At 34.7% G+C, this 18,886-nt stretch overlaps 2 protein-coding genes across 2 annotated transcripts; one reads left to right on the forward strand and one right to left on the reverse strand.

Annotated features, from left to right (window-relative positions):
• Positions 1-1,893: 1,893 nt before the first annotated feature.
• On the forward strand, positions 1,894-9,713 carry LOC144571349 (Melibiase family protein). The gene is made up of 14 exons (XM_078320616.1): positions 1,894-2,082; positions 2,309-2,462; positions 3,259-3,516; positions 4,184-4,358; positions 5,294-5,355; positions 5,756-5,919; positions 6,237-6,334; positions 6,445-6,503; positions 7,186-7,320; positions 7,392-7,645; positions 8,046-8,202; positions 8,279-8,354; positions 8,640-8,690; positions 9,412-9,713. Exons 1-14 carry the CDS (start codon positions 2,030-2,032, stop codon positions 9,627-9,629), a joined length of 1,914 nt encoding a protein of 637 aa, XP_078176742.1. The 5' UTR covers positions 1,894-2,029; the 3' UTR covers positions 9,630-9,713.
• A 171-nt stretch (positions 9,714-9,884) lies between these two features.
• Positions 9,885-15,054, reverse strand: LOC144571350 (RNA-binding protein-like protein). Its single transcript, XM_078320617.1, has 3 exons — positions 14,234-15,054; positions 11,299-11,596; positions 9,885-10,833 (listed from the first exon to the last, which is right to left on the reverse strand). The coding sequence occupies exons 1-3, from the start codon at positions 14,946-14,948 to the stop codon at positions 10,179-10,181; spliced, it is 1,668 nt and encodes a 555-aa protein (XP_078176743.1). The 5' UTR covers positions 14,949-15,054; the 3' UTR covers positions 9,885-10,178.
• Between the last annotated feature and the right edge of the window lie 3,832 nt (positions 15,055-18,886).

Below are 18,886 nucleotides of genomic sequence, written 5' to 3' on the forward strand. Positions count from 1 at the left end.
TATGGCTCAATATTCGAGTTTTTAAAATTCTAACGATCGATCCGAACCGTTTATCTTGTTCTCCATATTAATATGTGTTTGAAGATCAAATTTTACATTTTTTTGAAATTTTTTACTATTTTTTTAGATAGGTAGAAAATCAAATATCTGAATGGTGCAGAATTTTTTAGATCAAGTGATTTTCTACCTAGCTAAAAAAATAGTAAAAAAATTTCAAAAAATATATAATTTGATCTCCAAATACATATTAATATGGAGAACAAGATGAACGGTTCGGATCGACTGTTAGGATTTTGAAAACTCGAATATTAAGCCGTAGCACCATAGCTCTCTATGCTATCCATAGCATCCAAGCCTTACTCTTTTGAGAATAACAGCATATTTATTTTCAAATTCTTCAGAATCTATAGATTCTTAGATTCATCCCACTTTGGTGTCTGTGGACGTTCACTCCTGTGCTATATTATTAAAATAAATTTAAAATTTTCTGTGACACCTAACAGAAAATAATTATAAAAAACTAGTGATAGTATTGATAAATTTAGTGACTAAAAAAAAATTCGAAAACTATCAGGAATTTTTGGGAAAAAAAAAAGACAATGTATAGCTAGGATTAGGGGTGTCAATGAACTGGGTCGGTTCGAGCTTGGCTCTAGCTCAGCTTATTAATTCTTAACCGAGCTACAGCCGAGCGAGCTGGACCTAGGGTATCCGAGCTGAAACCTCAGCTTGAACTTGTGACAAGCCAGACCGAGCTAGCTCGCAAGCTGACGAGCTAGATCTGACTGGATCTTGTTTTAAGAAGAAAATAAATTCTACAAATTTTTTGGATCGAGCTGAGCCGACCTAAACATTATAAAATAAGCACAAATTCATCCAAATTCACAAATTGATGCCAAGCAGAGCTAACTGGCGAGCAAGCTAGGCTCTAGCTTGAACTCGTTAATTCTGAACTGAGCTAGTGGTGAGCTGGCTCATTAACAACTCGGTCCAGCAACGAACAAGCTGTTAGCGAGCGAGTCACAATCAAGCTACGAGCTACGATCTTTTTTGTCACTCCTAGCTAGGATAAGACATTTTATATGTTTATACTTATACGTAATACAGAAGAGGTGATAAACATAATTTAATCTGAAAAATGAATCAATTCGATTCAAGACGATTCAAAATACAAGGCTACTCAAAATGATTATTGATACATCTTATCTTTGTAGGGAATTCGTATCCTCTGCATTTAACTCAAAAGGGAATCTTTTGAGTTAATGCTGAATCATCTAATCTATTTTAAAATTCGTGTAGATTAGATTCGTACTAAAATTTAAGAATTTTTGCGTTAAAACCAGACGGTTGAATTAATTATGTTTAAAATCAGAAGGTCAAGATGTATTAAAATTCCTTTTTGAGTTAATGCAGAGGATACGTGTTCATTTGTAGGAGATTAGGCCGTAGTTTGTGAGAATAGAAGATAAGGTGTTCGACTCTTTTCTATAGACATTCTGTGTGAATAAATTTGCTAGTTTCTGATTCGGCTGAGTTTAAATCTTATATTAGATCAACCCATAACTGTCGTACAGGAGCAGTTACAAGAGATCGTGGCTTGCATAAGAGTGTCCGCATAAGAACGATCACCGTCCGAATTTGAAATTCGTTTCAAATTTAATATTTTTTCTAATACCTTATTACCTAGAAGTTACTCTTAAATTGCTATCAATAACTCAAATTTAAAGTATATTTTTTTTTTTCAATAACATATAAATAAATATATTAATTTTTTTCAATTGATACGAATCCAAATGAAATATTTTGAACCGCAAACACAAAACGAAATGGATCCGACCCGAAATTAATAATGCCTCGTCATTTGTCGAGAGCGACACGTGACACTTTCTGCAGAGGTTGTCCGATAAGCGTTTCCCAAAAATTACACTTCAAGTCCTCCAATTACACTTTCTGCCTCAGATTCAGACTTCGCGTGATTTTTTATTCATTCTTCCCAGAAATTTAGATTTATGTTGTGAGAAATACATACATGAGAGCTTTCCTTTTTCTTTCGCTAGTTCTCTTTACGAACTTCTGCTACAGGTAAGTAGATATTTCTACTGCACTTCAATCTTACAGCATATTGCAGTTATTCAATTCCTTTTTGAAACCTATTCAATTACTTAAGTGGATCTTGCTTAATAGAATGGTTTCTATCATATTTTTGTAATTGCAATTTAGTGAGAAGTGTAATTGTATATATCCACTTGTTCAGTTTGTGCTTCAATGAGGTAGTAAACTCATACCAATTGATATGTGTCAATTTAAGGGGATGCTGTAAGGCAGGAGAAGAGCAGACCCTTGCCAGATTTCCTCCAAGGGGATGGAATTCGTATGATTCCTTTTCATGGATTATTGATGAAGAAGCATTTTTGCAAAATGCTGAGATTTTGGCTCAAAAGCTTTTGCCATATGGATATGAGGTTGATAATTAAATAATTTGGTTTTCTTATTATTATTGCTTTATCGGGTGTATTTGGAAACTAATCAGTGTATTTTGTTGCACGAAATGTGGTTATCTGGCTTATTGGATGCAGCAGTTTTACATAGGGTTATATTTGTAATTAGTGCATGATTGTAACAAACAATTAGTTACAGATTAGTTAGTGGCTGTCTTATGTTATGGCACTCTATAGCTGATTACTGTGAGGTGTGTTGGTTATAAATACCACACAATTGTTACAATCATGCACTAATTACAAATATAACCCTATGTAAAACTGCTGCATCCAATATGGCTACTTAAAAAGTCAAGGTTCTCTGATACAAGCAATCTGCACATTTCTTATTACAAATCACTGGCTGGTGGGCCTGTCAGGTTTTAATTGTTATGAAATCCTTGTAGGACTATGATTCAGTGGCTTGTAAAAGGAAGAGGATTAGGATTCTTATTTAGTAGGTTCTAGCCCAACATAAGTAAATTGCCACATGTTTTCAAGAAATTACGAAAAAGGCACCTCTTCTGCCATAAAAATAGGAGGTTTTAACTTATAATGAAAATGTGACAGTTTTTGGCAAATGTGCTTGTTTGTCTAATGCACTTTGGCTACAAAAACATAACAAAAAAAGGTTGTGCATGTGGTTCAGAAAAGGGGAGTTCTGTCTTTTTTAGAAAAGAACAAAGAAAAAGATTATATCAGTACTGGCAAGGTACTGGCACCTAGCTGTTTATACCTTAAGTTTGAAGTTTTAATCCTTTCTTACTTTGTACAATTGTAGTATGTAGTGGTTGACTTCCTCTGGTACCGGAAGAATGTAGATGGTGCGTATGTAGATTCCTATGGCTATGACAGTATTGACAAGTGGGGCCGTCCGATCCCTGACCCTGACAGATGGCCTTCATCTAGTGATGGTAAGGGTTTTGCTGAGGTGGCAAAGAAGGTTCATGGAATGGGTTTGAAATTCGGCATCCATTTAATGAGAGGAATAAGCACAAAAGCAGTTGATGCTAATGCACCTATTTTGGACGTTCACACGGTATTTATTTTCAGCTTTTTGGATGATCTTTCCTTGACTTGTCCAGTTGTGAAATATAACAACTGCGTATGCAAACCTCTTAAGGGGAAAAATTAGAAAGATTTGCTACTAAATGAACAAACCAAGTTACAGCAATTATTTTATGATCTTTATCTATTGCTTGGAGCCTTCATAGAATACTCAGCATCTCAAAATTAAAATGAAGTTAAACAAAAGATCGCTGCCCCTAATATTTTTGTATCAACTCCACCAAGTCTCTTATTAACTATTTCATATAAACTAACTCAGAACTGAATTAATAGATCTGCTTGGCTTGATTTTAGTTCAACTTCTGGTAAGAAAAATGGAACCTAAAGGAGATAGTCTAAACCCTGAATTGTCAATACTCAATACTCTGTGGTAAAAATTGTGTATGAAGTTTCAAAATATCTCATCTTGTGTTGCTCATTATTGTTAGGAATGTTGTGCATTATCTGCAATATGAAAAGATCTGAATGTTATTTTCCAGAAATGCAATTATATATGTCCTTTTGTTATTAGTACCAATGGTCATTATGGTTACATCACCATTCCCTTATACGGGAGAAACTGTCAGCATATCTGAGCGAAAACGACTTATACGTCATATATTTCTTTAAACTATTGATTTTATTTTTTTTGTTTGAAGGGAGTTGTGTACAATGAGGATGGCAGAAACTGGACAGCCAGAGATATAGGTCTCACACAAAGAACATGTGGATGGATGCAACATGGTTTTATGAGTGTTAACACTGATTTAAAAGCCGGAAAAGCCTTTCTAAGGTCCCTTTATCACCTGTACACTGAATGGGGTGTTGATTTTGGTACAGTTAACTCTTTAAGATGATCTTGCTTATATTCAAATTACATGAATTATGAATAAGAGCTAAATTTATCCAAACACTCCTAATGACTGAGGTCAATGTTTAGTCAACAAAAATGGCTAAGTTGCACCAAGGTAGATCTTTTAGCTCTATGAAAATTATTCATGATTAATTCATGCTAACTTGGAAATCGTAAGTTGAGTCGACTCAGTTCTATATAATCCTGGCTTGGAATTAAAAAAAAAAAAAAAAAAAAAACAGTAGATAAGGGCAAATTTCAAAATTGATTGCCTGAATTTAATGGGGTTTTGTATCAATCTAGAAAAGGTTAATTGTTACTTCAAAAATTATAGAAGTTCGGATAAATTTTGCAATGAAAGATACAAAAACATACTGCTAGTGAGAGTAGAACTAGAGTGTTCTTAAGCTCATCAAGCTCCATAGTGAGTTTAACTCCAAAACCTATCGAATTGGCTTCAAACGACGAATCCGAACCATTGAAACTGATCTACTTCACGAGGGATTTACATGCAAAATTTATAAAATTTTGAATTAATTTAGTTTAAAGTCAAGCAGTAAAAAAATTATAAAAAATGAATGCATTAAAATTAACTTATAGACCTTTCTTTTTACCACTTGACTTTATACTTATACTTTCTTTTTTTTACCGCTCGAATTGGTTTTATACTTTGTACTAAATCAGTTAAAAAAATTATAAATTTTTGCATGCAAACGCATCACTCATGAAATAGATCAATTTCAACGGTTCAAATTCATCATTGAATCCAATTCGATAGGTTTTGAAGTTAAGCTCACTAAGTCCCATGGTGAGCTTAAAGAACACCCTAGTTCTGCTGCTAGTGATCCTATTATTAAACATAACCAAAAGAGATATCGAGTAATATTGGTGTCTACCTTCTATATATCTTTATCAGTGAAGCTTGATTGTGTCTTTGGGGATGACTATGATCCGAAGGAAATAATCACTGTTTCTCAGGTACTGCAATATCTAGTAATTCTGCTTATAGTTATTTTACATTTTAGCTTTGACCATAGTTGCTGAAAGGGGTAATTCGCTTGTTCCCTTAAAGAATTTAGAGTGTTATCACTTGGATCTTTCTCATTTACTTTAAAGGATACCCAATATTCCCCTCCTTCCTGACAGTGTAAATAAGGGAGGACTGAAGGGTAATTTGGGCAAATTTCAAGGAGGGGAAGTTGCATACTTTGCACTTTCCATGTTTTAGATGTGCATATTGGATGTTTCTGTGGATTTTGAACAATATTTGTTCTTTCAAGGGAATATGTTAATTGCATGTGATTCTTCTGGAAAACTCTGCTTTGAATTTTGATGAATCTCTAGAATCAACATTAACTATGACAATGATTCTATCCAGGTGCTTAAGGAGCTTGATCAGCCAGTGATCTTGTCGATTTCTCCTGGGACCCACGTGACACCATCAATGTCGGAGACCATCGACAAGTATGTCAACATGTATAGGGTAACAGCTGATGATTGGGACACATGGTCTGATGTGGCATCTCATTTTAACATATCAAGGTTATCACAGATTAGTTCTATTTTACATGCCTCGTTTAATTATATGATGCTAAATCACAGCAGGGAGGAAGTTTTTATCACAAGTCACAGCTGAAGATTACATATGCCACCAGAATTTCAATCTTGGTTTTGTCCCTCTTTCGCAACAACAACAACAACAACAACCAAGCCTTTAGTCCCAAACAAGTTGGAGTAGGCTAGAAATGAAACCCAATCACAATCATAAAATAAAGATAAGTAATAATAATAAGCTTCTGTTAGAAAATTAAAAAAATAAGCTTAATCTCTTGTCCACCATTTTTCTATTTTGGATTCAGAGACTTTGCTTCTGTTAGAAAAATTGGAGCTGAAGGGTTTAGGGGAAGGTCATGGCCAGACTTAGACATGCTACCCCTTGGTTGGCTAACTGATCCAGGTATTGCTGGTACAGTAATAACTGTAGTTGGCATTACAATTTATTTTCAAACTATAAACAATGTTAAGTAAACAGAAAGATATGTGATATTTTATAATTAAATCTAACAGGTGTACGGCAAGGCCCTCATAGGAAATGTAATCTAACTCTTGATGAACAGAAAACCCAGGTTGGTGATCTTGCTTTGTTGTCCCTTTTAATTGGTTAAAAAAATTACAAAACTCTTAGTATGGATGCCTTGAGTTATTTGCAAATAATGAACCACGGATAGAAAGCTCAAGTCTAGCAAATGATGACTAGAGTACTTCTTATTTTTAACATTAAATTAACCAAAACTCTTGGTCAATACTTCATAAAACTTAGCCAAACATATGAATCCACTGAGTTTGCTCTTAGTCATTTATAGCTCATGGGTTAGGAAAACTTACTGCAGTTGCGAGAAAAAATTATCAAAAACTTAATGAGGGTTGGTACAGATTGCAAACATCTCAAAATGTGTTGTTTCTTAGCTTTATTGGAATTATTGAGTGTTAGTAGCAAATACTGTAAACTATTTAATGTTATTTGCAAGGGGGAAATTCAATGTCCCTTTTTATCAGATTCAGCTTTTTTTTAGGTCAGCAGGCAAAATGCCCACAAACTATTTGTTTTAAGGAATAAAAAATTACAAAGTAGTTAAATAGTACAATCTCATTATCAGCTTCAGCTTTTATTTGAGAATATATTGGTTAGCGTGATGGAGCAATTTAATCCCACCAATCGACTCCTTTGGTTGACATAATTGACTCGTGTATTACCATGCTGATAAATTTTTGCTCGTTTTATATCTTTGTTTTTGTGAAATTGTGCAGATGACACTTTGGTCAATGGCCAAGTCTCCTTTGATGTTTGGAGGTGATTTAAGAAACTTAGATGGAACTACACTAAGCCTGATCAGCAACCCTATCTTACTGGAGATTAATTCTTATAGTTCAAACAACTCGGAGGTAAGTGTTTAAATTATTTCTGCTTTTAATTATTTTATTGAATTTGGCCTAATTTTTTAACTGTTTATCAGTTTCCCCATGTCTACACAACTAAGAACTACCTCAGAAAGAAAAACCATATTTTTTTCAAGTTCAAGGAGAAGATGAATCAACAAAAGCCTGAAAAGAAATATTTTGATCTGACAAGTTGTAACAATGAAAAAGCAAAATGTTGGAACGCTACCTTGCAAACAGGGAATCCTGATCAGATTTGTTGGGACTTGAAAATGAGACGAAATGATAACTTCTCATATTGCCTTCTCAAAAGGAACGTGCTTTTCTCAAGGTAGATAGTTGGCCCATGGCCACATGTTTAAAATGTTTTAGTTAAAAACAAGCACATTTTTGAATGAAAATTTTACAATTTTTGCTTGGTTGAGACACTTATTCCAAGTAATACCTTTCAAACAAATTATCATTTTGAATGATCCACCGTTGTTGATGTAATCATTAATTGCAAAAGATAACTTTAACTTTTAAATATGGGTGTTTTATCATCATCTCATAATTAACCACATTTTTCAAAAAGGACCTTTGGATTTTCCTTGTTGCAATATATATTTTTTTTTAATACAGAAAATATGGCTCTGTGCGAGTTCTTTATTATTTATGGTTCCTTTGGAATAAATATGTAAAATTCTCCATGAAAAGTAGTGTATAAGAAAATTTATTTTTTTCTTTGTCAGTGATAAGGATGTTATATATCAAGAACACAGAGAAATTTTCCATCTTGTAGCTTCTCAGAGAGATGATTATTGTTTGGATGCATCTCCAGGAAGAAAAAGGATAGCATCAGACATACAAGACATTAGATTAACCAGTTGCAAATGGCATACTAGCCAGGTATATACACTAGTACCTAGTAGGTTGCTAATTGCAATTTGTTGAAATTGTTCTTTTGTGTTGCCTAAAATTGCAGATGTGGAGTTTAAATGATGATGGAACCCTTGTAAACAGCTACTCAAACATGTGTGCAAAAGTGAATTCTAACGAAGGTAAGTTAATTGATGATTCTGTAATTTGAGTTTGTTGTAAAGGACAAAATCAACATTTTCTCCCAATCTTCCGTCTCAAATTTGGTACTGTTGTTTCTAACTTTTATTCACTAGAATTTTAATATCTAAATTATGCTGCAATTGTGGATCCTATATTTCTGTCTTTGTTTAATTTTAAGTGCCGATGTTGGGTGAGAGGCTCCTTTTTAGCAGTATGAGCATGTTCATATGGTGTTGCTTGATTTTTCTAAAAACTACAGAATCTGACTTTATCTTCTGGTGCAGTGAGTACCACCAGTGGAGGGATTAGGTCTTGGGTAGCCACTGGTAGAAAAGGTCAGTGTTGAACTTCTTTTTTTTTTTTACATTTTCTCAAATTTGTCTTCTTTATAGTTCTACAACCTTGTGTGTGTGTTTTTAGACTGCTTCATGATTAGTCCAAGAACGATAATAACTGGCAGTCTGAATCTAAATCTAAAAAGATATAGCTACTACAGTAGCTTAATTTAATTACATATTAATTGTCACCAGCTAACTGATGCCAAGTAAAAGCTGCTGGATACTTGTCTGGATGGGTGTAACAAAATAGATCTAAGTGTTACCTGAGTCATAGTTAAAGCCTGATACTAATGAAATAATAACCGGGATGTATTCATAGCTGAGTCAGCTTCGTGCCATTAAGTACCAATCTGCAATGCTGGCTATTTTTTGTCAGTGCCATGCTGAACACCAACATTTTGAGAGCCAATTTATACATTGTTTTCAATATACCAATAAATATGTCAATGTCTTAGTGACAATTAAGATTCTTACGAGGTAACTAAAAAGCATTTCTCTTTCTTTGGTCCACACTTGATAAGAACAAAAAGAAGCCGATTTGAAAAATTATTCCTAGCGAATTTTCCCCCATCTAAAGGATATGGATTTCTTCCTGAGGTGCAAAGTTTGATAGCCTGAAATAAATAAATCTATTGCTGCTTATGTCAGGAATAAAATTAATTCTTTGATCAGAAGTATTTTGTTGGTGCATTTCTGAAAGACAATTGCATTGTTGCAGGGGAAATCTATCTTGCATTTTTCAACCTTAATCCCACAGCAACGCACATAACTGCTAGTGTGTCAGATTTGCAAGACTCCATAGGCAGTAGCTTCTTCAAGCAAGGTTCCTGCAACTGCACAGAAGTTTGGAGCGGGAAGAACATGCAGCCTCTTAAAACAACTATTTCTGCCTTTGTTAATTCCCATGGTTGCGCTCTTTTTGTTCTGAATTGCTAATGAGTTGCTTGTTTGAATGTACAATACTATCTGAACATAAATAAAATCGAAAAAAAAAAAAAGTTGGAACAATTATGGTGCAAATTTCTCATTTTGATCATGTGCGATCTGCCTTCCCTGTTATGAAATTACAATACCGCAGAGAAGTAAATGTTAACACAGAAGTCCAAGATTAAAAAATATGCGCTTTTACTTCATTTATCAGAGACAGAGACGAACAATTCGTGCCAAAGAGAATGGCAGTATTACCGAATAGAAAATCAAACAGGCAAGGAATATGACCAGTCATCTAACTGGACTTGTACCCAAGGCGTAATTATCCAACAACAGTTGAAATGGTAAAGAAACAGCATACACTAGACGACAATCAACGGACGTGGAAGCAAACCATTTGAAAATCTAAATCCAGAGAAATTGCTCCAGCTCCAAATCATTTGCAAAGCAACAACCCTAAAATCCCCCCACATAACTCGATAAAAGTACAATAACAAATTACCAACAAATAATATAATTATCTCACAGTTTAATTGAGACTAAATTTTTTTGCCTCTAGTAAGCATTACCATTCCTACCACGGCCGACAACTCTCCCATCACCCCGGCCGACAACTCTCCCATCACCCCGGCTCCGCCTATTAAAGGAATCACCACGACTCCTTTTAAAGCCCGTGCCAAAATCCCGATTACCCCTAGTGCTCCCAACAAACTTGAACTTCCTATCTCCAATGGGTGACCGGCTTCTCTCTCGCAGATCCCTAGTAAACCTACCGCGCACGGGTGAAACTGACCTTCTACCCCGTCTTGTCTCCAGTAAAAATCCATCTCTGACACCTCTCTCTCTCCTAGGAAACTCTTCATTCCCTTGCCAACCCATCCCACCATGTATTTCCCTACATTCTTCTAGTAAATCAGCACGGACTAATCTCTCCCCGCGTGGGTTAAAAGGGCCCGCGTCCATGGCCCAATCACGTGGTGGAGAGCGAGGAAACCTCACGGGTTCTCTATGTAACACTCGTTCAGGTGGAGGGCCCAGCATCCTGACTGGTGGGGACCTGTGGAGAGGTGGTGGGGACCTGTGGAGAGGTGGAGGGGGGGAGAAGTAGCCCCGTTGTGGGCTTAGGCTACGATTCTGTAGCTGATTTGCATGCCGGTGCTTGTTGCAGATGTTACAGTGGGTTCGTCTAGCAAAATTGAGGTTGCCACAACTAAAATAAGGAAAAATTGTAAGCATAAAGAAAAGAAAAAAAATTATGCATAACCCCAGAAGCCTCAAAATATCCTTCTGGAGTGCTGACACCATATAAATTTCCTTCTGAATATCAATGAAAACCAAGAAATGCCATGAACACCATGTAAAACATGAAAGTATCACCAAATTCTATGACTACCAGTTTTTGCACAAAAAGAAAAGAAAAGGACGAAAGAAACTAACCCTCCACTCTCCTTGCCCCACCAAGAGAAAAATAATGATGAGTCAGCAGATAGTTGAATAAAATGGGGCACAGAGGTGGAGTGAATATTCCTTACCTCAGAGGGATTACATGACAACTCTAGTTTTCCAAGACTACTTGATAATTTAGAGAGAATTTTGGTTGTCCCTAACTGAAGGTTAGAACTCTCTGGAAATTTTGATAATTCCTAAGAGAAATATCTCCTGGAAAACATGTTACCTCGCATTCTGACATATCCAATCGCCTTCCCTGGGAGACAAGTTGGGATCATTTCTAAGCTCATAGTGAGGAGCGGGTCCCCGTGAAGACTGGCCCTGTCCTCTGCCACCAGCACCTTTCTCTCGACCATTCAGCAACAGACTATCCCGGTCCTTCAACCTCCCATCTTCCCTCCCACCTCGAAATCCATGCCCATGCCGTGAGGGGCCAGCAGGCCCGTCAAACTCCATGTCAAACCGTGCCTCGTCAGACCTGAGCCTGTGTGGGGGGGATATTGGACCAGCATGCATGGGATATCCTAAGGAAACAAAATCAGTGAAAACTTGAAGATAACAGTAGGCAGATTGACAAAGAAAATAGAACTCCACCTGGCAAAGATTTTTTCCTTCCATGAGTCATAATAAGGATAATGTACAGTAGAACCATTAAGCAAATTCCAAAAGCATGAACGTCGTGATTGTGAAATCAACTGTATTACCTCATTATGTTGGACAGAATTTAAAACAGATTCAGTTTTTAATTGGGTGTCCCAAATAGCATTTTTTTTTCTGAATTTCCAGTCCTCCGAAGAAGCAATCATGCTGCCAGAAGGACTCGAAGACAGTACCAGACTACCAATAGTTATGAATGAAAAAACAACCAGGTTTGCAATTACCAGATTTTGTTAGGGAACTAGCAACACAGTTTGTTAATAACCAAAAGTAAGTGGCGCTTGTTGACAGCGACCTTTAATAGACTTGGGTAGCTTTATTGAACAAAATCACTATGCTTTGGAAGTATATGAAGAGGCGCATCTAAAAAGAAAGAAAAGATAGTTCGCAGTTTCATGGAGTCATGCCATTCACCATCACCAGTTCAGAAGAGCTTTATGGATTCTGTTAGCTTCAACTATTGGAATGGCTAGACATATCACCAAGGTTCCAAAACCAAATGATTAAGCCAGAAACAATCTAAATTTCCCTTGATGTTGCAGTTGTAATGCATCAAGCCCCTCCAGAATTCACCCGACTAAGTTTGAGGATCTCCTTGAATTTAAGAAACACGTGGATTCCCTTTGTAATTCAAGGTATGTTTTTCAGTCTCCAAGAATCTTGAAACATGCGGTAAAGCCCAAAACACCCACTTTACCTTAAGGACGGTTAATTAAGTTAAACTCCTGACCAATTTGTAAGCAATATCCAATAACTCAACAATGCATAGAAGGCCATGCTGTTTCCCAAGCAAGGCTATTCCGTTTGAAGCTCTTTTGAAAGATATATAAACCATGCAACGCCAAACTACATTTTCATTTAAGAGCATAATTTATATAGATCCCATAAGCCTGACAGAGGATTTACCGCTAATATCCAAAATCCCTTACCTAAAACCTAACACAAAAGCCCATGCATGATTAAGCACCTAATATAACATCTCCCAGAAATTCCTCATCTGGACTTACTTTATCAACCTGTACCCTTGTGTTGTCCCAAGTAGCCATTATAATCCCTCAAAAAGTTCCTCAAGTCTCAAAGTCAATTGCGAAAATTCCCCTCCACTAAGAGAGAACCTTAACCAAGTCAATCAACTTGGAAGACATTATATCATTAAGTCAAATTCATTCTTCATTTGGCATCTATAGGAGCTCTTATGCCTGAGTGCAACAATGAAGATATTAAAAAAAGGATAGAAATCCAACAAAGAATGCCATTTTGTCCAATGCAGCTATGATTTAACAGAAATAAATATTTGCATTAAATTCACAGCATATTAATTATTAAGCTAATGTGTGCAATAATTTATTTATTATTTAAAGGAATTACGTACCTTTTATTCTTTTATTTGCTTGAAAACAGACTGCATTTATTTTTTCAATTTCACTCATTATTTTCTAGTTTAACTTCATCCACGGTATCAACTTTGCATTGTAGAAACATTGATGGATCGACCTAACAGTTGCTATTTAATTGGAAACCCTTTAATTTTGCAATATACTACTGATTACTGACATACATTAAACATTAAGACTTCATAGTAGATTTTTTCAGATCTTCAAAACATAATATCCTAAAACGAAACTTTGTACGCACCCTATTGACACCACAGAATACCACCCAAAACTATATTCTAAAATAAAAGATGACACGTCAGCATATTTGTACAAAAGAATAAGGTAATGCGCTGTTGATTTTTCATAAAAATCTAAAGCACCAACTGACATGAATTACTTTTTAATTATAACTATAATCATACATACGTGATTCAATTCTTTTGAATATAAATGCCCTACGGATGTTTTAGTCTGCCTCTGGCCATCTATGCATTATTCAACCATCCACTAGACCAATGCAGCAAGAACTATATCAAAAGGACTTGCAGCATATAATCCTGATATTAATTACTATGTTTATGCCAATCTATTAAGCATTTAGTGACAAAATGTAAAAACTAAAAAAGTGAAATGGACCAAATGAGCAAGAGACATTAGAGGTACGAGCATGAATTATATTGAAAGAATAGATATAACTATTTACTTATATTGTCTCTGATTTCATAGGCTCTGCTGTTGGATTCAGATTAAATAGTCTTCTTAAATTGTCAGATACCCGTGCAAGAAATAACAAGCTGACTTTGATGCATTATTTGTGCAAGGTATATTATCTAACTTCTCCGGCTCTTGATCTTCTTGAAATCTGTTCTAAGAACTTTACGTAATTGCTGATTTTAAAGGTTATTCCAGCTAACACATAGGCTTCATTTATTACTCTATAAACAAACCTATGTACCACGTAAACAACTAAACTAAACATGTTGGTTTTCTGAAAGGACCAGATGTTTAGCCCTTCGTCTTACATTGTGATTACACAAACACAACACTCACAAACCAACAACTACAAATTAACACTAGCACTAAGATTTAGGAATACAACAAAATGCAGGGTTTTTATAAAACACATACCTCGATCACCAGATCCGCGACCATAGGGATGTGCATCTACCATCAAAGGGGATCTGTGCCGTCTGAACTCTGCCAGAGGTGGGGACCCACGCCGCCTCACTTCTGCTAGAGGAGGGGACCCCCGGCGCCGAAATTCTGTCATGCGAGGTGGGGACCCCCGGCACCTAAATCCTTCCAGAGGCATTCCTCTGTGAGGGGGAGTGCGCCTCAGTTCTCTAAAACCATGGTTCCCATGCCATGCACTTTCTGTCAGAGGGGAAGAATTGTGCCCCCTCCGACCAAATTCTGTTAGAGGAGGGGATCTACGCCGCCTCCGGTTGAATTCTGCCAGAAAAGGCGATCTAGACCTGCGTCGATTCAATTCTCTGGGAGGTGAAGAGCCGCGCCGCCGAAAATCCGGCGATCGTCGGGATCCTGCTGGAGGAGAAGCGGGGCATCGGTCAGACGGCAATGATCCGCTCCTGCGACCATCGGGAGGCAGAGGTTCTGACATGAGGCGGTTAGGGGAGTTGGTAGTGGTGGTGGAGAGAGGCTCCTTTGGATCGGCGGCGGGTTCAGAATCGCGCGCCGCCATGCTGCTCGGACCAGCGCCGTTGGTCGGAGAGACCTGGGACGGGGTCTGAGGCGGTGGCTGGTCGGCGGACAGAGCTTCAAGAGACGGCGGAGGCGGCGTTGGAGTTTCCTCGTCGGTCGTCTCTGTCTCGCGAGGTCTCATCGACGGGTTTTAAAGTCGTATTAAATTCTGTGTCGGACTCGGAGGCGAGGGAGTTGTGAGAAAAAACTGGGAAACAATAAAATGATCCCTAAACTGGGAACTTCCTAAATTTGGAGTCTGCGAGTCCGTGATTGCAATTTTCTGGTTTGGGATATACGAGAATATGAGATATTCTGTGTCTAACTCTAAATGGGACATATTTTTTTCAGTGTGACGGGGCCTGCGGCTAAGGTGAAGCCAGCTGGCCCAGAATGCGTATCCTCTGCTTTATCTAAGGGAATCTTTTGAGTCAATAAGTCTTCATTAATTCAAAAAAGAATTTTTTTAAATAATGAATCTCAAAATTTTAATCTGGGTCAATTTATCTCCTCCTATAATATAGGAAGTCTTCACTATTAATGCAAATATAATTTATACGAATTTTAAAACATATCATATAGTCAAAATTCATTAACTCAAAATATTTTCTTTTGAGTTAAAGACAGAGGATACGAATTCTCTATGAGAGCTGATTTTTACTTATATTCAACATTAAATATAAAAATATAAAAATGTCCATATTTTTTTGTATTTTTAAAACTACCCAGACTGTCAGAAGCGACCATTATTTTAAAGAATTTTAATTTTTTTCAAGACATTTAAAAATTCTGGGGTCATGTAATTTTTTTTTTTTAGATGTGTTTATTTTTCTAAAGTTTAATTGACAATTCGATGATGAAGAAAAGAGAGATAAAATTGACACAATAAAAATATGATGGTTATTTTTAAATATTGAGAAGGAAAAATTTAATGTTGAACAGACAAGAGAGAGAACCCTCTCTCATCTACAAATGATGATTTCACAGAGCAAGGCAATTGTGAAATTGGTTTAGAATGTCTCAATATAAAGAAGGAAAATTTATTTTAAAAAAGTTCTCAACAATATTGAATTGATAAATAGGTCAATGCATGTACTCATGGTAGCATGCTCTCATTTAGCTGTTGAGAACCAATTGACACTCAAAAACCACTGATCTTATGTTAGCAAGACGTGTTACTTATTAGCTATACATACAGAATCACAAACCATTGTTGATTGATTACCAAATAGAAGCCTACATTAAACTTCCTTTATCATAGTTCTTTGTGTATAGAACCAACATTAAACTTCCTTTATCATAGTTCTTAGCATCAATAGAACCAACATTAAACTTCCTTTATCATAGTTCTTTGTGTGGGTCCCTCTATTTTAGTGGGATTTGCAATCGAATGATTTCTATGTGACATCAATTCTTCATGCGGCTCAACCATTTCTTCCTTATAGGGTCCAATGTGATATTAACACTTTTGTTGACCATAATGTCAAATTCATTTTTTAAAAATATGAACACATCTTAAAAAAAAGTCCCGGGACCATCAGAATTTATGACAGTCTTGGATTTTTTTTTTTTTTTTTTAAAAGATCGCCAAAATTTCTAACGGTTTGGGCATTTTTAAAAATACCCATAAGTCTTGGATAATTTTGTATTTTTTATTTATTTTTGGATATTAATAGAAAAAAATCAGCTACGAGAGGCCTTAGCTCCTAATAACTATGATATAATATGTCAGAAAGTAATTTTGATATAATACGTCAGAAATTTATAATTATGATATAATACACATATAATTCAGAATTATTTTTATTTATCATATTCTTAGATAAAAATATATTCAGTTCATATATAATACGATATTTCATGACATATTATCATATTTAATATTTATATTTCTTAGGGTTCTAAATAGCATATTATGCCGGTGTTATAGTATTTTAGACCATAAAAACTATAACGTTATAACAGTGCAATACTAAAATAGTGCCGTTTTCTTAACCGTTCCGCTATGATATATTTTTATTTTATTAGGTTCTCTAAGTCTTTTAATAAATACTTTTGATTACAAAAAATATTGTTAACCTTGTTGTATACAATTCAAGATTCTAAATAACGATTATCGAGTTGCGGGAAAGTTAAAAAAAAATATCACGAATAATGCAGCTACAACGAAAGCTCCGACATTTTTATTTTTACTCCATTAAAAAAATATTTTAATAATAATAACCAAAGTTTAGTAATAATTTTAAAAATACTCCACCCGTGGAATTTTAATTCCAATTTTTTTTTTTAAACAGAAATTTGTTTTTATTTTTTATTTTTTGTATTGAAATATTATAAATGTTGGATATATTTCTTTGAAAATAGATGGAATACAATATAATTTGATTTATTAGAAAGACTGTAACAAATAATCCGGATCAATATTTTTCAGCCCGGATTTTTCACGGCTGTAAGAAAAATTAATATATTTATTTATGTGTTATTGGAAAAAAAAATGCTTAGATTCTGAGTTATTGATCCCGGTTCAAAAGTCACTTCTATGTAATCTAGAAAATATTGTGATCCTTCTAGGACATTTAATTTATAAAAAGTTGTATCTATTTTGAGAATTCTTTTTGAATAATAATTATTAAATAACTTAAAGTTTTTGTTTTTTTTTCAAAAATAGATACCATTTTCCATAAATTAAATGTCCTAGAAGGATCACAATATTTTCTAGATTACATAGAAGTGACTTTTGAACCGGGATCAATAACTCAGAATCTAAGCATTTTTATTATTTTTCCAATAACACATAAAAATATATATTAATTTTTCTTACAGCCGCGAAAAATCAGGCCTGAAAAATATTAATCTGGGTTATTTGTTACACTCTTTCTAATAAATCAAATTATATTGTATTCCATCTATTTTCAAAGAAATATATCCAACATTTCTAATATTTCAATACAAAAAATAAAAAATAAAAACAAATTTCTGTTTTAAAAAAAAATTGGAATTAAAATTCCAGCCCGTGGAAAAATTCCACGAGTGGGGTATTTTTAAAATTATTACTAAACTTTGGTTATTATTATTAAAATATTTTTTTAATGGGGTAAAAATAAAAATGTCGGACGAAAGCTATCCTATATAACATTTATTTTTTGCAAGATTATATTATATAATTATAGTAATTATCAACGTTATCTAAAGTCTCATAAAGCAATAAGTAACACCAAATTAATTAAGAAATTATAAAATTAAGATTGAACCAATAAAAGTCCAAATTCCTATTCAAATATCTCTAGTAATATCATAAACTATATATTTATTTTTTTCTATTCAAAATAACCTAAGCATCATGACATAAACTATTTTTTGTCTATTCAAAATAACCTAAGCATCTTGTTATAAACACATTTATTTTTTTATTCAAAAGCAAAAGCAGTATGGACTTAAAACAAATTTTGTCCTTAAAAGAAATTTTTAAGTTGGACCTTAAAATATAAGTCTATGTACCATAGTGTGCGCTATTTACGCTACATGCCACTATATTGTTATTAGTGCTATAATAGTCGTAGCTGAAATAACGCACTTTTATTCCATAACTCAGAATTTAAAGTCCATAAACGCTATAGTGCACTATTTAGAATATTAATACAATCCTATCAAGTACAATTTTCTTTTTCTAACATCTAATATATTGAATTCTTAAATATCTATTCAGCTTGTCAGTAGGTCACTGATGAGGAGGAAGTTATACCTTTTTAGGTGAGATTTATCTCCTTCTCGCATTATAGAAGTAGAGGTATTTTAAAATTGTTCGGGTTAGAATTTTAATTTATATACTTAGCTTCAAAACAGTTTGAGTCAGGGTCTGAATACTTATCTAATATTTCGGGTTCAGTTTTTCAGTTACGGATAAATAGATACTCATAACTTGTTTGTGGATTATCAGGTTCGGTTCGAATCCGAATCAAATATTAAATTATTAATTTTGTAACTGTATTCATAATTTAACGGGTTATATTTTTTTCAACCATACCCTATCCAAATTAATCGGATCCGAATCAGTTCCGAATCAGCTCCGAATAATCAAGT

Source organism: Carex rostrata, chromosome 19, assembly GCF_964058835.1.
Source record: "Carex rostrata chromosome 19, lpCarRost1.2, whole genome shotgun sequence".
Classification (NCBI taxonomy): domain Eukaryota; kingdom Viridiplantae; phylum Streptophyta; class Magnoliopsida; order Poales; family Cyperaceae; genus Carex; species Carex rostrata.